Source organism: Haliotis cracherodii, unplaced genomic scaffold (assembly GCF_022045235.1).
Source record: "Haliotis cracherodii isolate W230 unplaced genomic scaffold, xgHalCrac1.p SCAF_9, whole genome shotgun sequence".
Taxonomy (NCBI): Eukaryota; Metazoa; Mollusca; class Gastropoda; order Lepetellida; family Haliotidae; genus Haliotis; species Haliotis cracherodii.
This window is the reverse complement of record NW_027266343.1, coordinates 8,410,758-8,429,038: the sequence shown is the minus strand read 5'-3', so window position 1 is coordinate 8,429,038 and position 18,281 is coordinate 8,410,758. Positions and strand designations below refer to the sequence as shown.

General features: G+C 40.9%; 1 protein-coding gene across 1 annotated transcript; it reads left to right on the top strand.

Moving 5' to 3' along the window:
- The first annotated feature begins 5,344 nt into the window (after positions 1 to 5,344).
- On the top strand, positions 5,345 to 18,193 carry LOC139452752 (DDRGK domain-containing protein 1-like). Its single transcript, XM_071234345.1, has 8 exons — positions 5,345 to 5,458; positions 8,494 to 8,625; positions 9,490 to 9,617; positions 10,305 to 10,406; positions 11,098 to 11,220; positions 12,696 to 12,734; positions 15,685 to 15,741; positions 17,894 to 18,193. The coding sequence occupies exons 1-8, from the start codon at positions 5,362 to 5,364 to the stop codon at positions 18,128 to 18,130; spliced, it is 915 nt and encodes a 304-aa protein (XP_071090446.1). The 5' UTR covers positions 5,345 to 5,361; the 3' UTR covers positions 18,131 to 18,193.
- The last annotated feature ends 88 nt before the right edge of the window (positions 18,194 to 18,281 follow it).

Genomic DNA, 18,281 nt, shown 5'->3' with positions numbered 1-18,281 from the left:
TCTTCTTTAAGTTGACATAACTGTTCAACCCAACAGAGCTATGCTGTGCTATATTCCAGAACCGATAAGGGAAACACCATTTGTTTACCCGACTCGATGGCCAGAATGGTGTTCGGTGTTTCGTGTAAATTTTACCACAAATATCACCATGTTTCATAATTCAGAACATTTTATCGGTTCTAATGTTTGCATACTTAATGTTTATATGACGTTTTGTTGAGGAGAATCGCCAGATATCAATAAACGACAGAATGATGTACATGTGTAATACCGATTGTGTGACACGGGGTGACCTCTCTCTGATGATTAAACTGTGTATACTCTCGCTTTCTGTAGGCGTTTATATTCGTATGTACATATAACCATGTTGCTGGAATTACGTGTATTAAGGTATCTATACCCATGTAATATTCCATTTAACTGCGGTCCGATTTTGGTGGGTCGAACGTCCCATTTGCGATGAGAAATGTCTATTATGTAACTGTCCTGTGAAGATTCCGGGTTAGATGGGTCTTCACCAACCCATGCTTGTCGTAAGAACGAACAGGTCAGGTGGTCAGGCTCGCTGACTTGGTTGATGCATGTCACCGTATCCCAATTGCGTGGATCGATGCTCATGATGTCAATCACTGGATTGTCTGGTCCAGACTCGATTATTTACAGATCGCCGTCATATAGCTGGAATATTGCTGAGCGCGGTGTTATACAACAAACAAATAAACAAACACTATATTCTGACTGTATGTGACGTAGACCTGAATCAGAAGAAATGAAAGCTCGATTCAGGACTCGGCAAACAATTCAGAAATATTGAGAGTTGTTTATAAAGTTATTAAACTAATGTCAAAATGCATACCTTCATCCACCTCACTGATATCCTATCAAACCTGATACGTCCAGCTTACAAAATGAATAATCTGTTAAAAATACTGATAATGAAATTGATGAATCTGCACTATAATGTGGGGGGAAATTCCGAAGTGATGTTGGTTGTAGACATTTACCATTTTGCTGAAACCCTGGAACAAGGTGTGGTGATGACAAAGGAGCGCCATCATCACGGCTAATCCGGGATTCGAACTAGAGATCTGCGGATCCTGATCCGACAAGGGATGCAATACCCGGCAAGAGTCTACCCCCAATGATGACAGTATTCAAAAGCATTTTAAAGGGATTTTTAGTTAGTTAGGTTTTTTTTACAGTTTTTGCGAAATTATTTTCGTAGGTAGTAGTAGTTGCATAAGCTGAAAGGTAGCTGTGTTGCAATGTAATCTTTGTAGATAGATGCAAATATATAGTAACACATATGCTGCATAAATATTCATGCTTCACTCCTTGTACTGGCGAGGAAATGTTAAAGCTGATCTCTTGAATTGTGAAACTCGCTTAACTGCATATTTGACACGATTTTACAAACATACTGGTGTAATTTGGAATATTGTATGGTACCTGTTGTCGTCTCTTGTCATCTTTTCAGAAGTTATTTGTCTGCCATGTTCGGCACACAGGCAGCCATCCTATTTTATGAATTACAAGGCTTGATTCTTACCAGTGTTTTGAAATGCATTTGTATTTCACGAAATAAATGATTGATAAATGATCAGATGTTGTTTTATTTAATGCACGCACGCACGCACGCACGCACGCACGCACACAAACACACATATACACACATACACACACACACACACACACACACACAAATACACTGCCGTTCAAGAGTCATGACAGATTTTCTATATATAGATATAATATTATTGGTACTGTGATGAATCATGTTTTCTATTATACATGTGCAAACATTGCGACCAAGAGTCGTGCTTATAGGTCTATACAAAGATACATCGAAACTGTCGACCAAGAGAGATATCAATCTTTTCGGCGTAACATGCACACATCGTTACTGTCGACAAAGAGACATGCTTATCCGTATACACATGCATACATTGTAATTGTCGACCAAGAATAATGTTTATCCGTGTAAACCATGCATACATTGTTACTGCAGACCCAGAGACATGCTTATCCGTGAAACATGCATGCATCGTAATTGTCGACCAAGAGCCATTTAACATGTATACATTGTAATTGTCGACCAAGAGCCTTGTAACATGTATACATTGTAATTGTCGACCAAGAGTCAATCTTCTCCGTTTACATATGCATACATTGTAATTGTCGACCAAGGATCAGTCTAACGTGCATACATTGTCATTGTCGACCAAGGATCAGTCTAACGTGCATACATTGTAATTGTCGACCAAGGATCAGTTTTATCCGTGTACACATGCATGCATCGTAATTGTCGACCAAGAGTCATGTAACATGCATAGATTGTAATTGTCGACCAAGGATCAGTCTAACGTGCATACATTGTAATTGTCGACCAAGGATCAGTTTTATCCGTGTACACATGCATACATTGTAATTTTCGATCAAGAGTTATGCGTATCCGTGTAACATGCATGCATCGTAATTGTCGACCAAGAGTCATGTAACATGCATAGATTGTAATTGTCGACCAAGAGTCAATCTTCTCCGTTTACATATGCATACATTGTAATTGTCGACCAAGAATAATGTTTATCCGTGTAAAACATGCATACATTGTAATTGTCGACCAAGGATCAGTCTAACGTGCATACATTGTCATTGTCGACCAAGGATCAGTCTAACGTGCATACATTGTAATTGTCGACCAAGGATCAGTTTTATCCGTGTACACATGCATGCATCGTAATACATTGTAATTGTCGACCAAGAGACGTGCTTATCCGTGAAACATGCATACATTTGAATGGTCGACCAATGGTCATGCTTTCCATGTACAAGTACATACAGTTAAAACGTCGACCAAGAGGAATGCTTATGCGTGTAACATGCATTCACTATTTCTGTCGACCAAGGGTCCTTCTTTCAATGTACACATGCGTATACTGATACTGTAGACCAAGAGATGTGCTTATCCGTGATGACAAAGGAGCGCCATCATCACGGCTAATCCGGGATTCGAACTAGAGATCTGCGGATCCTGATCCGACAAGGGATGCAATACCCGGCAAGAGTCTACCCCCAATGATGACAGTATTCAAAAGCATTTTAAAGGGATTTTTAGTTAGTTAGGTTTTTTTTACAGTTTTTGCGAAATTATTTTCGTAGGTAGTAGTAGTTGCATAAGCTGAAAGGTAGCTGTGTTGCAATGTAATCTTTGTAGATAGATGCAAATATATAGTAACACATATGCTGCATAAATATTCATGCTTCACTCCTTGTACTGGCGAGGAAATGTTAAAGCTGAGTGGAATGTACACGGATATGCGTTGCTTTATTGAGTGTGTGAGTGAGTGAGTGAGTGAGTGAGTGAGTGAGTGAGTGAGTGAGTGAGTGAGTGAGTGCATGTGGAGCAGTATATCAGTTACTTCAGTTCGTTTTTCATTGCCCGAAGTAATGATGACTACTTTGCCTTTTACGACAAGCATAGTCGCCTTTTACGGCAAGCATGGGTTGCTGAAGACCTATTCTATCCCGGATCTTCACGGGTCGCATTTAGAAGTTGGAGTACTAAGTAAGCATAGGATTTATCGATGAACAACTTCTTTATTACAATTAAGAGCGACGTTTCGGTGTAGGTTCTAACACCATTATCAAGCAAGTGATGTGCAGAGTATGGTTGACAAGTATATATACAGGTAGGAGGCTATGTTTATACAGTTGAATAGATATCAGATGTAGTTATGCTGGAGTCGAGAAGCCTGTTATGTCCACAAAAGTGGTTGTGGGACATAACTCATTGTTGCCACTGGTGGCTCTATGATCGAGCAGGGCGGTCAGGTAGCCTTGTGGTTAAAGCTAAAAACAGCGTAAAACTCGCTCACTCACTTACTATGATTGAGCCAAAAAAGGGTAATAACGACAACTATCGGCAAGGCAGTAAGATAAACACTATGGCTGATTGGGGTCTTCGATGAGTTGATGGTACGCCGGAGGTATGTAATTGGATTGGTCACGGTTGATCGACGGTCGGAGTCTTTTGATGTTGATTGTGACCAAGGCCATTACATACCCCCGGCGTTGTTCATCCATAAGTCCTTTCCTGACTTATGACTACTTTGGTTAAACCCACGACCACGGGTTTGATGCTGGGAAACAAATGACCACAATCTAGGATCTGAGATTCGAACCATCGGACCATGTCACGCCTAATGGTTAAAGCGTTCGCTCGTCACGCTGAAGACCCGGTTTTGATTCGATGGGTACAATATGTGAAGCCCATTTCTGGTGTCCCCCGCCGCGACATTGCTTGAATATTGCAAAAAGCGGCGTAAAACCAAACTAACTCACTGTGTCACAGCGCTTTATACATTATCGAAAAACCAGTGGCCGATCAAAGCGAGCGGGGGCAGAATCACACTCAATCAGAAGATTAAACCACCAAGTCTGACAAAACGATCCGACCCGTGAAGATCCGGGGTAGAATAGGTCTTCAGCAACCCATGCGTGCCGTAAAAGGTGACTATGCTTGTCGTAAGAGGCGACTAACGGGATCGGGTGGTCAGGCTCGCTGACTTGGTTGATGCATGTCATCGATCCCAATTGCGTGTATCGATGCTCATGATATCAATCACTTGATAGTCTGGTCCAGACTCGATTATTTACAGACCGCCGTCATATAGCTGGAATATTGCCCAGCGCGGCGTTAAACAACAAACCAACCAACCAACCAAACGATCCTGTTTTGTCGACCCTCACAAGCATAAATTACAGGTTTATAGACCGGATGGACTTTCAGATGGGTGACACTGTTTTTAGTCCTAAATAAGAGAATATTTCTGATAAGAATTTATAGCCATAAGGGTTATTCAAGGTGATGGGTCCTGACAACGCAAGACATTTCGGTAAGAATGTTCAACTTACAAGTATGTTTATCATCGCCGAGACAAGACAACGAAGCACCCGTAAAATGACCAACACTGATTATAAACAAAATATGACTCGCTTATTAATTGTAGTTGATGTATTCTGAAATTTAAGAGAACAAAATTTGAAACTGCTTTTGGCGTTAGAAGACCTTTGTGATGTTTTTAATGTTAACAGAAACAATCTTAATTTTACATTAACCTCAAAATTGCAAAGAATATAGTATGCTTCTCGTTTTCGCAACTAAAAGGAACAGAAAACAGGCGAAAACCCCTGAAACAAGCTTCCAGTACAATGTACACAAACATATTACAAAATAATTATGGAGACATTAAAACTGATTTCGTTTCAGAAAACCGTGTGTGTTTTGTAATGATATACGCGCCACGAGTTCTACTACCTGTCTGCAATCACTTCCGGTTTAATGTTGTGCAAGTTGAAAACATGGCAGTAGTTGATCAGTTTACTATTTACATTGTAACTGCGAGTGTCGTGGCACTGGTTCTGTTAGTGGTTACCCTCATCAACAAATTCAGCACAAGTAAGTATTTTAAACGTGTAAGATTTGTCTCACCTTTCACCATGTTCACGGAAACCGCACGGTACGTGTAAGCAGCTGGTGACATGGGCTCTTTATTATTTGAAATGGCCATATGGGAATTCGTTGATCATGTTGATGTGTCAAAAACCCAGTCGCTTCTAAATCAGACAATTTAATTGATTAAGCACATGTTACAAAATTATGTCATTGACATCTCCTTTGCACATTACGTGAGAAAAAGTGACGTTACAATGAAAAAAACACTTGATCTTTTTAAAATATTTTTTTCAGGCTTGTTAAACTTATCATAGAATAACACTTCTTGTCTTCTCTCATGTTTATGTAAACCCTACTGACCTAGAGTTTGTAAATGTTAAATATGTTATGGATTACAGCAGCAGTGTGTAATTTGTAATTAACCGCTTTTTGTCGGTCATCAGTAAACTGTAAATGTTTAAAGGGGCACTGATCTAACGCAATTCCCCGGGACTGGTTGTTGCCTTTGTTATTGTTTTTTCCCAGTGAGTACCCGGATGTATAGCAGAAATCTAGACTAGTTCCCGACCTCTGCTGCGCCATTCGTAAGCGCATTAGTCACTTGTATGGGTAGTAAATAGGGCGTATGGTCACATTGATCAACAAAATGAAATACAGTTTTCAAGATAATAAGGAAATGTAGGTATCTTTATGGGTAGCATCGGTAATGGTGCCGAAGTTTTGATAAGTCACTTGCTTGGTAATTTTGCGATTTTCGTTTACACTATTTTGACTTGCAACACAAAGTAAATATTTCACCTGAGCATTGCTATTTGAAAGTGTGTTTAACTTTTACTGTCAAAATGTGTAACATTTTCAAATTTATTAAACGCCTAAATATTCAGTTATTTAACAATGTGACTGAAAAACATTTCCATCTGTATTATAATGATAAGAATTCCAAACATTTTGATGTTTAATGTCATCACCAAGAAACTGAAAATGTTACGTTGAAAAGTACATTTCTATGTTGCTTGGCTTCTAATCCTACATAATAATCTGTAGTGGTGTTTGTAGGCCCTTTTGATCGTCTCAATCGATCTGGACAGATTGTTTAGTCAAAATGACTGAAATATTTACACATTTTATAAATTGCCTGAAAGAATTACATTTTACAAATTGACGGTAATATATACACGCTTACAAGGGAAAAGGCATGTGAAAACAACGTCTATCGCGCATTGAAGAATTTCCCAACCAAGACGTAGAGAAACAAGGAGGGAATCGGTTCAAGGCTACAGCAAATGAAGGAAAACAAAATGCAAATACCATAATTACAACCTACCAAATGTATGTGTATAAAATTTAGGCAGCTTCCTTGTTCGAGGAATGTATCCGTGAATATCCACACAAAGGAACAATATCCCACTCGTCTGCATCTGTACAAAGAAACTTATTCGATGTCACGTGTCTCTGTAACAATCACATATTTTAAAAGATATATATCGTTTCGGGATATTATAACCCGTGTTCCTTTCTCAACTGATCACTTGGATTGTTTCAGGTGTTTCACATAGGTGTCAAGTCTCAAGGGTCGGCTGAGAAAGCCCACATGACTACTATTTTCATAACGTCCACGGTTCCTAAAAAATCCATTGAGTGATAGATAACAATGAGCAAACAATCAACGTATTATTAGTTAACCCTTTGAACAAAGTATGTTGTTTTTACATCGGCACTTCACGCCATGATATGAGTGTATTCCCTTTGTTTTAGTAAACCTGGACATGTAAACACTCCCTTTTGACATATCCATTGTGCAAGATAACAGTGATTAATCAATCAACGTATTTTCTGTTAATCCTTTGATGACTAGGAACGATCCGTTGATTTACAAAAAAAGTAAATCAACTGATCATTCACCTCTTGCTGGGCTGCCACGTGCATATTACATAACACACATTTCACCTCACTTCAAACCTGGATTTAGATTGAATAATTACCCCAGACACAATAAATGCCAAATGGGAACCTTTGTCAGGTAATCTAAGTGGTGCTACCACTAATTGTACCTGTAATAAATTCATTAACTGAGCATCAAGTGAATGACGACAAATACACAAGTGTAGGGTTATACCAGAAAACGTGGATGACAACAAGTGAGTAGTAATCGTATTATCGACGCAATCCGAAATCCGAAAAAGCTTTCACTGCATGGATACTTTTTTCATTATTAAACTAAAACCATCTGGGGTATTTCCAAATGACGACATCTGATGAGCTCCGCCGTTCTTTTTGTCTGTTTGTTTAGGCTGAAGAAATTAATTAACATGCGCCTTTTGTCGAAATCTTTATAGATCACGGTTAAACTAATCAGTGTTCAAAAATGAGTAAAACAAATATTGCCTCCAGCAATGTTTATTTAGCTGTCCTTGCAGACGGTAGCCCAGTCTCTGGTCACGCTCAGTTGCGTTGCGTATCATCCGGGTACTCACGGGGAAAAAAACAATAACAAAGGCAACAACCAGTCCGGGGAATTGCGTTAGATCAGTGCCCCTTTAACACAAGAGTAATACTCAATCTCATTAAAATCAAATCTTAGTTCTTGCTACCGCTAAACAAATTTCTGAGGAGATCCCATTATGGGTCTCATCAGCATCATCATCAGAACATTTCATCCAACTAATCAGAGCGTCGCTTACCAGATCAGGAAAGTGACAGTCGGAATGTGTTTTCTAATCATGCAACCTTGAACATGTTGAAAAGGATAACACAGGGTATTCCAAACGAAAGGTATGGCCTGCTTGACTGATTCCTTCAAATTCATCGGCTATCTCTCGCTTCAATGGGAAAAATAATTGAACGGAAGAGACATTGCACAGTGCGTGGACAGTACTGCCATACAATCACGACAATCTACATAATATATGGGCCCTTACATTACATATTATGTCCTCTCAATGGGTGCATACTTTGTGATTAACGTTAATGTGCAATAGAATCACTGCTATTGCCATGGTTATTTGAATCTGTTTGATAACTAACATGCTTCTGTCCAGCAGCAAAGAAACCAAATGAAAGAGAAGAAGCTCGGCAGGTCAACCGTCCTCCGCCTCGTGCTGCTGAAGCTCCCCCTGGTGCCAGGAGACGAGGACCACGCCGCAGGATGAGACTTAACCGAGATGATTCGGGTAAACAAAAAACGAAAATGTCAGGGTTTTACACGATACGTAATTCCTATGTATTCGACACATTAATTTCTTGAAATATATGATCACTGTCACAATTCGTACCTGGCTTGACCACACAGCAGCCAATCAACTGCAAGTATTTCTGTCTGGCGCTTACCGCAGTCACAGTGTATTTGACAGCAAACAAGCATGGCTGGACCTGTAAAGAACTACCGGGTCTCAATTTGTTTTTTAATGGAAATAAAGTCATGTTTCCCAAATTTAGAAAATGACCATCCAAAATATATGTGGTGAGTCATCATGACTCCCATTTGACTCATGAGTCAACATGACTCCCTCTATGTAAAACCCTGAATTTATGATGAAACTAAATGTCATATCCTTACTGAGTGAGTGAGTTTGGTTTTACGCTGCTTTTAGCAATATTCCAGCAATATCACGGCGGGGGACACCAGAAATGGGCTTCATACATAGTACCCATGTCAGGAATCGAACCCGGGTCCTCGGCGTGACAAGCTAACGCTTTAACCACTGCTTGGACCAGTGGGAAGTCAAAGCACGTTTGATTCAAGTTATTCGAAACAAACTCAGGCCTTAGCTGCTTAGATCTATTTTGCTTATTTTATGGATCCGCCACACTTAAAATTTGAAAATTCAGAAAACAATCAAATTAGAATGAAAAGGTTGTTTTTTTTAATAAGGTGTCAAATTTTTACAACCTAACCAATGCAAATAAAATCTTTTAAATGATTGTAAGATATCCTATTCAGGCTACCTGACCGCCCCTCATATCCTTTCTGAGTTTGTTAGATGTATGTGCCTAAGCTGTCTGACAATGATGACTACTGCCTGTGTTATATTTAGACGAGGAGATGTTTGACGGTGGTGATGATGATGACATCGCAGACACCTTGAATCAAGGTGACGGGAAGGTTGGTGCCAAGAAACTCAAGAAACTACAGGAGAAGGCTGAAAAAAGGGCAGCACGAGAGGTGAGTGTTTCTCGTGTTAAGCAGTGTGAACATGGTTAAGCACCCTTGCTGGAATTCCGGGTTAGAGCCTCTGCTGGTTCAAGTAGTTGTGGGACATAACTCATTATTGGTGGCTCTATGATCGAGCAGGCAGTCAGGTAGCCTAGTGATAAAGGGTTCGTTCGTCACGCCTAAGACCTGGGTTCGATTCCCAACATGGGTACAATGTGTGAAGCCCATTTCTGGTGTCCCCCGCCTAAGTATTGCTGGAATATTGCTAAAAACAGTGTAAAACTCAGTCACTCACTATGATCGAGCCCAAAAATTCCAGCTTAGTTCAGCAAGGATGGAAACTGGACTTTTACAATCAGTTAAATCCCTTGCCTCAGGAAGATGGGACTCCCCTTGATTTCAGACACTGGTTTTATTTAGAGGCTGGAACTTCCCCTTCTGCATCTACTGCATCTGCATCTCATAAGCAATTCATGTCTGACTTGGGTGAAGGAGCACTTAAGAAATTAAGAACAAGACCAAAACAAAATTATCTTAGCACCATTGCCATCATATAGGATTACTATCGATAACTGCCATGGCTCATTTGTATGGCTTTGAAAGGCTGATATGCTCAGTGTTCTCACATTTCAAAATGTTTGCACACTCCAACATGTAATCAAAGCATTAACTGATGATGATAATTTGTGTTTTCAGCAAGAAATGGAGGAGAGAGCTGACAGGAAGAAGCGAGAAGCACTGCTGGATGAACAGAGGAAGAAGGATGAGGAGAGGGAGAAGCTGGAGGAGGCTGCAAGGGTGAGATGTTGTGGGGGAAGTAGCTGGAGTTGGCTTAGGGGGGTTGGAGGCTATGTTCTCAGACTTTAGAGGTCATCATCAAGCATAATGTTAGGGCTTCCAGACCTTGCATTGTATTTCCTTGGAGTTCAGATACTTGATACATTTCGTGAGTTGGAGGCTATGTTCTCAGACTTTAGAGGTCATCATCAAGCATAATGTTAGGGCTTCCAGACCTTGCATTGTATTTCCTTAGAGTTCAGATACTTGATACATTTTGTGAGTTGGAGGCTATGTTCAGACTTTAGAGGTCATCATCAAGCATAATGTTAGGGCTTCCAGACCTTGCATTGTATTTCCTTGGAGTTCAGATACTTGATACATTTTGAGATTTGCTGCATCATTGCAGCATCGTAAGATTCATTTCACTTCCTATTTTGTTCATTGATTATTAGTGTCGTCGGATCATACTTTTTCAGATGTTTATCATGATTACTTGTGCTAATAACATGGGGTGTAGCATCACGCAGACATTGTAAATACTCAGATGATGGCTTGCTTTTAAGAGAAAGTGAATGAGATGTTTTACCATGAATGTTTCTTTAGCATCCCAAAACCCATAACATTTATATATATGTGTGTGTGTTTTATTATGAAGAATGGTGAATGTGTGGGTAATAGCTTCTCATGATAAACTTGACAAACCCTTCAGGAGGAAGAGGAGAAGAAGATCCGTGAGGAGAAGGAGAGACAGGAGCACGAGGAGTACCTGAAGCTGAAGGAGATGTTCTCTGTGGAGGAAGAAGGCCAGGATGATGCTGTACCAGATCTCAGTGTAAGAGCAAGTGTAGTCTGTGCCACACATCAGTAATACATTCTAGTGGTAGAGCGTCCGCCCGGAGAGCGGAAGGTCCGGGGTTCGATCCCCGACCGCGTCATACTAAAAGATGGTACTTGTTGTTACCCTGTCTGGCGCTCGGCATTAAGGGGCTAAAAAGAGGACTGGTTGGCTTGGAGTCAGTATACTGTGTCTGAGTGGGGTATTCATGTTAAACTGCGGCATGGTATCTCAGTGAGCTAGCACTATAAATCGGCATCAGTCTGGACTAGTACAAGCAGCCACACAAACACACACATGTACATGCAGGTCGCTATATAAATGCAATAATCTTGGACGCGACGTTAAACCCCATTTCACCTCACCTCACATTCAGAGAGTACCGGTATTCCTATCGGTCACTACCCAGAGCTACAGATAAGCAGCGTATTTGCGTAAAATACCCCCCAAAAAATATTCAAAACCCAATTACTTTCAATTAACTTGCATACAGAAACACATGCATTAAATGAAAAACTCAAATGTATAAAGACAGCTCGTGTAAATACCCAATGAAGCTTTTTCCGCCTGTGTACAAATGAGCTGATTTCCGAAGCACAATTACGAGGTAATTTACTTTCCGAGTCAAGCCTATATATTTAGAACAGTTTTGTATGGCAGTGCTTCCCATGTACTGTACAATGCCTCCTCCATTCAAATGTTTTAAAGAGATAGATGATATTGATAATTTTGACGGAATCAGTCGTACGGGCTATAACTGCCGTTCGGAAAACACCATGTTAACGTTTTGGAGGTTGCATGATTAGAAAACACATTCCGACTGTCACTTTCATGATCTGGTAAGTGACGCTTTGATTGGTCGGATGAAAGGTCATTCTGACGTGACCCGTAATGGGATGTCCTCAGATCTTTGTTTAGAACTAAGATCTGATTTTAATGAGATTGACTTAGGGTGGTTCTCGAGGTCCCTGAGGGTTTTCCTCTCTAACTATGAACATTAGAGTGATGACAACGACCCCTTGACTGTCATTCTTAATTTCAAACACTGCCCTCACATGACCAAATAGAACTGCATTTCTGAAACAAATTAAACACATTTTTGCCATTTGGCAATTGTAGGCAGTCTGCGGCTTTATAAGCCAGTAGGGGCGGCCGGGTAGCCTAGTGGTTAAAGCGTTCGCTCGTCACGCCAAAGACCCGGGTTCGATTCCCGACATGGGTACAATGTGTGAAGCACGTTTCTGGTGTCCCCGGACGTGATATTGGTGGAATATTGCTAAAAGCGGCGTAAAACCATACTCACTCACTCACTATAAGCCAGTAGTCCAAATGACATGTCCACTCAAAATTTCTTCATCTCAGGTAAGCTCAGGTAGTGTCTATTTGTTAGCACTAAATTCTACGGAAATGGTGCCAGAAGACAACTGTGTATTCTGGGATTAATTCTTCATTTCTTTTTGTTATACTTTCAGTCCGAGTCTCTACTGCAGGAATTCATCAACTACATCAAGGTATGATCAGCATGAACAGGTGTCTGACAGAGCAGCTTAAAACAAGTACCTGGTTACAGGGGCAAGAAGTTATTCAACGGCGCTAGTTAGTCGAGCAGTTTCAGATTTCAGTTTCAGTCATTTTTTTACCCTGCCAATATTGGGGAAAATCTGGTAGCACAGGATGAAATGTATTGCACATTTCAACGAGGTTCAAACTTCAGTATCAATTAATTCAGCAGAGGGATAGCCAATGGAAACATGACTTACTTGTGACAAGACCCGTGAAGATCCGGGTTAGGTCTTCAGCAACCCATGCCATACAAAGCGACTATGCTTGCCGTAAGAGGCGACTAATGGCATCGGGTGGTCAGGCTCGATGACTTGGTTTGATGCATGTCATCGTATCCCAATTGCGTATATCGATGCTCATGATGTGAGTCACAGGATTGTCTGATCCAGACTCGATTATTTACAGACCGCCGTCATATAGCTAGAATATTGCTGAGTGCGGCATTAAACAACAAACAAACAAAAAACTTGTGACAATATAATGATTGGATGCTGCTCGAGAAATGTCGTTAGTTGTGATGGATGAATAACAAGCAATGTTATTATTTTTTAAGAGAGCATTTTCTTTTTGAGAAGGGTGAGGAAGGTTTATGTATTAGATAGAATCAGGCCAGTCACAGGCTACCTAGATTTTATTATACCTAGGTTCCGTCCGTCTGTCCGTCCCTCCGTCCGAAAACTTTGTCCACGCGATTTCTCTTAAACTATTCAAAGGATTCATCTCAAACTTAGTACATATAATCTGTGTCATATGGAGGGGTGCAGTCAAAAGAAAAAAAATGTTTTTATTAATTTTCCATTTTTTTATGAATTTTTCAAACCCTAACCCTATCCATTATTTGATTTTAAACTACTGACACACTAGGCGGGTCGGGGGTATTACTGTGAGCTAGCACTATAAATGGGCATCAGTCCGGACGAGTACAAGCAGCCACACTCACAAACACTTAATAGAATCTTGGACGTGACGTTAAACCCCATTTCACCTCACCTCACCTTGTTAGCATTGGTTAATACCATACTCACATGAGACGAGGAACAGGTAAGGGGAGGTAACTCTTCTATGATTCCTTACCAGAACACTCATTGCAGGAGACCTCGTAGTGCTGTTATGACTATCATAATCTTAAGTTATGTTGTTAGAATTGCAGTGACTTGTTGAATCTGACAATCAATATGTTATGACAGTCAATACTTCATTGAGCAGAACTTTTCAAATATTATTCTTGAAACTTTGCATACACTTGGACCAGTGGGTGAACCTTTGTTTCATATGGTTATTTGTATTAGTTGTTACTATCAAATGTGCAAAATATGAAATTGTGATTTTCAAAAGGTTCTGTCTTTATACAAGCCATCCCCCGGCTTCTGATAGCAATAGGAAATGTGCTATGACAAACGAAGTAACCCTGTCATGGAATTTCAGCACACATAAGGGACATAACTCTGTCAGGTTTATGATGGTTTTGTACTCTTGTTCACTCCCTTTGATGTGTTGGGCACAAATAGACCTTCCCTGGTCCAAGTCACCCTAAGACTCACACACCATAGGAGTGGCCCAGTTGTCTAAGGCGCCGCGATTCGCTGTGCAGAGTTGCATCCCTTGGGCAACGCCAGAAACTTATAATTGTGGGTTCGAATCCCCGGTCGCCTGGATTATGTTTCTAGGTTTGTCAGCACCTTACCCGTGCTAGTGGGTTACACTGAAGTGGTAAACTTCTGAGCCCTGCATCACTTCAGGCTTTCCTCCAAAATTAAGCTGACACTCCGGCGTTAAACCTCACTCACTCACTCACTCACTCACTCACTCACTCCCCTTTTTATTTCGAAAAAAAATCTTTATTTCTGTATAAATTACCACCAAAGACAATAAATAGATCTTAATTGTGCAACCCCCCTTGCAAAAGCTGTATCTGCCCATGCATACCATACCATACCATACCATACCATACCATACCATACCATACCCGTGAAGATTCCGGGATAGAATAGGTCTTCAGCAACCCATGCTTGCCGTAAAAGGTGACTATGCTTGTCGTAAAAGGGGACTAATGGGATTGGGTGGTCAGGCTCGCTGACTTGGATGATGAATGTCATCGATCCAAATTGCGTGGATCGATGCTCATGATATCAATCACTGGATTGTCTGGTCCAGACTCGATTATTTATACAGACCGCCGTCATATAGCTGGAATATTGCTGAGTGTGGCGTAAAAGTGTGTAAATGCTTAAACTCACTTCAGATGAAATGTGAAACTTTGGGTCTTTGTAAATACCTACCTAGATACATACATTTGTCTCACACAGTGATGATTTGACAAGGCTAATGATGCAGATCTTTATATAAGGCTAACATGAAAAGCCAAATAAATTTGTTTGTTTTATTATTATTTATGTAACCTTTGACGATCCCTGTAGTATTGGTCTTTGCAACCCATGCTTGCCATAAGAAGCGACTACCGTATGTTTTAAGAGGCAACTAATCGGGTGGTCAGGCTCGCTGATTTGTTTGATGTTTGATGCATGTCATCATTTCCCAATTGTGTCAATCACTTGATTTCTGGTACATGGTTCAGATTTGATTATTTATAGACTGCCGTCATATTGCAGTAATATTGCTGAATGCGACGTTAAACAACAAACAAACAAACAAATATTATTTATGTTGAGGTACAATAGAGTAGTTTTAACATATTATATATCTGTATTGACTACGTGTCCCCAACCTTCCCATTGTGGTCACGATTGTGTCATCATTGTGTCGTCGTTATGTCAGTGTGTCATTATTGTGATCATTAGTGTGTCATTGTGTCGTGGTATAAATGTCATCGCTGTGTCATGATTTTGTCTTCACGGTGTTGTCATTGTCATCACTGTCATCAGTGTTTTTTTTCTGCAGGATATGAAGGTGGTGATACTGGAAGACCTGGCTGCCCACTTCAAACTGAAAACACAGGTGGGTTACTAGGCAACATACCTGTGAAGATCTGGGGTAGAACAGGTCTTCAACCCATGCTTGTCGTAAGAGGCAACTATGCTTGTTGTAAGAGGCGACTAACGAGATCTGGTGGTCAGGCTCACTGACTTGGTTGATGCATGTATTTGTATCCCAATTGTGTAGACTGATGCTCATGATGTCAATGACTGCATTGTCTGCTCCAGACTCCATTATTTACGGACCGCTGTCATACAGCTAGAATATTGCCGAGGACAGCATTAAACAACAAACAAACCGGCCGTGTTTGGTGTCACTGCGGGTCACTTGTAGGACAAATAAGGGGGAAAATAGCATGATCCTTATCCTGATTTAGAGCAGTGCTTGATGACTACCTGTTTGAAAGACAGTGAGTGAGTGTGTAGAGTTTTACGTCGCTTTTAGCAATATTCCTGCAATGTCACGGTTGGGAACTCAAGAAATGAGCTTCACACATTGTACCCATGTCACGCATCGATCCCGGGCCTTTGGCGTGACAAGCGAAGGCTTTAACCACTGCTTGGACCAGTGGGAAGTCAAAGCACATTTGATTCAAGTTATTCAAAACAAACTCAGGCCTTAGATCTATTTTGCTTATTTTATGGATCCGCCACACTTAAAACTTGAAAATTCAGAAAACAATCAAATTAGAATAAAAAGGTTGGCGTGTTTTAATACGGCGTCAAATTTTTACAACCTAACCAATGCAAATAAAATCTTTGAAATGATTGTAAGATATCCTATTCATTGCATTTTATATTTTTAATTTTTTTCAACCCTCCAATCAAAATCCATGAACAAAATAAAAATGAAAATCCCTGGCCTTAGTTGGTCTGCTAGTGTGAAGTCGAGGGCGTCCATATTACCCAGGGACCATGTCACATTTTCTCACAAGACATTGATTACATCTTCTAGGCCTTGCCTTGAAATGGCACCACACCAGAGTCGTTCTTGGTCTGGGGTCCGGGGTTCGATCCCTGGCCGTGTCATACCAAAAGACGTTAAAGATGGTACTTGTTGTTACTCTGTCTGACGCACGGCATTAAGGGGCTAAAACAAGGACTGGTCGGCTTGGAGTCAGTATACTGTGTCTGAGTGGAGTATTCATGTTAAACTGCGGCATGGTATCTCAGTGAGCTAGCACTATGAATCGGCATCAGTCCGGACTAGTACAAGCAGCCACACACACAGATACACGTTCATCGCCATCGTTATAAGTGCAATAATCTTGGACGCAACGTTAAACCCAATTTCACCTCACCTCACCTTTCTTGGTCTCTTCTGTTTTCTATCATGTCTATAGGTACACAAACCTAGATACTGTGTAATAAACAACAGTAGATCTAATTCCCAGCCAATGAGAAGGGTGTGTTACTTTGATAACTTAATCAAACAACAGATAGCAGAAGCACACACTATTGCTGTTGAACAACCAGATTGTATGTCTGCCCTGATATAATGAAGGGTGGGGACCTCCTTATCATAGTGCTACCTGCTTCTGTATGACACTGAGCCAGGGAGGTACACACAAGGGTGATTGATTGTTGGAGGAACTGGTTTGGTATTGTGATTGATGGTGTGACTCTTGACTTCAGACGAATGCAATATGCAGGAACTTAGACTGAGTAATGGACTTTGTCTTGTTCCAGTGAATACTGAACATACATGACTGCCCAATGGTGATTCCAGGTTAGACTTGGTTCCCTAACAACCTCTGCTGGTCCATCTTCCCGAGACAATGGCATTAATTAACTATAAAATTCCAGTTTCCACCCTTACCGAACTAGTCTGGAATTTGCTGGTCCATTTTCCCCAGGCAAGGGCTTTAACTGACTATAAAATTCAAGTTTCCACACTTGCCGAAATAGACTGGAATTTCCAGGCTCGATCGTAGTGCCACCAGTGGCTATTATGTCCTTTCTATGTGCCTCCTATCGACCAATCAGATTCTACCTCCTAGATCACTTGCAATTGCTTCCAACAAAATGGTGGCGCCCGGCCAAAACTATCTGATCGATAATCAAGATCTATATCGTAATAAAACAGGCCTTACCAAGTGCATAAAAAATCATTTAAGCAGCTTGATAAAAACATGAAAAGATTGCAAATTCGGTATTTCCCTGTATTTCTCCAGGACGTGATACAGCGAGTCCAAGATCTTCAGGCTGAGGGTCAGCTGACCGGCGTAGTGGACGACCGCGGCAAGTTCATCTACATCACCATGGACGAGCTGGAGGATGTGGCCAAATACATCCGACAACATGGCCGTGTCTCCATCACTGACCTGGCCGAGTCCAGTAACCGTCTCATCAACCTCAACCCCGAGAATACAGAAACGCATAAAAAACTGGTGTCGGAGGTGTCAGGATGACGTGTGACAACCGGTGTGTGAGGGAGGAATGAGGGGGTGACAGGGAGGATGTTGTGGAGGATGACAGGGCGGCAGGGTGTGTGACTTGTTACTTGTGTGACCTGACCTTGTGTGTGTATGAGGTTGCGTGACCTGACCTTGTGTGTATGAG

Bases quoted from the DNA above. Each gene is read 5' to 3' on its own strand.
- LOC139452752 (XM_071234345.1), top strand. From the start codon at position 5,362: ATGGCAGTAGTTGATCAGTTTACTATTTACATTGTAACTGCGAGTGTC. The intron at 9,618-10,304 runs GTGAGTGTTTCT...TTGTGTTTTCAG, and splicing joins AAAAAAGGGCAGCACGAGAG to CAAGAAATGGAGGAGAGAGC. The intron at 12,735-15,684 runs GTATGATCAGCA...TTTTTTCTGCAG, and splicing joins AATTCATCAACTACATCAAG to GATATGAAGGTGGTGATACT.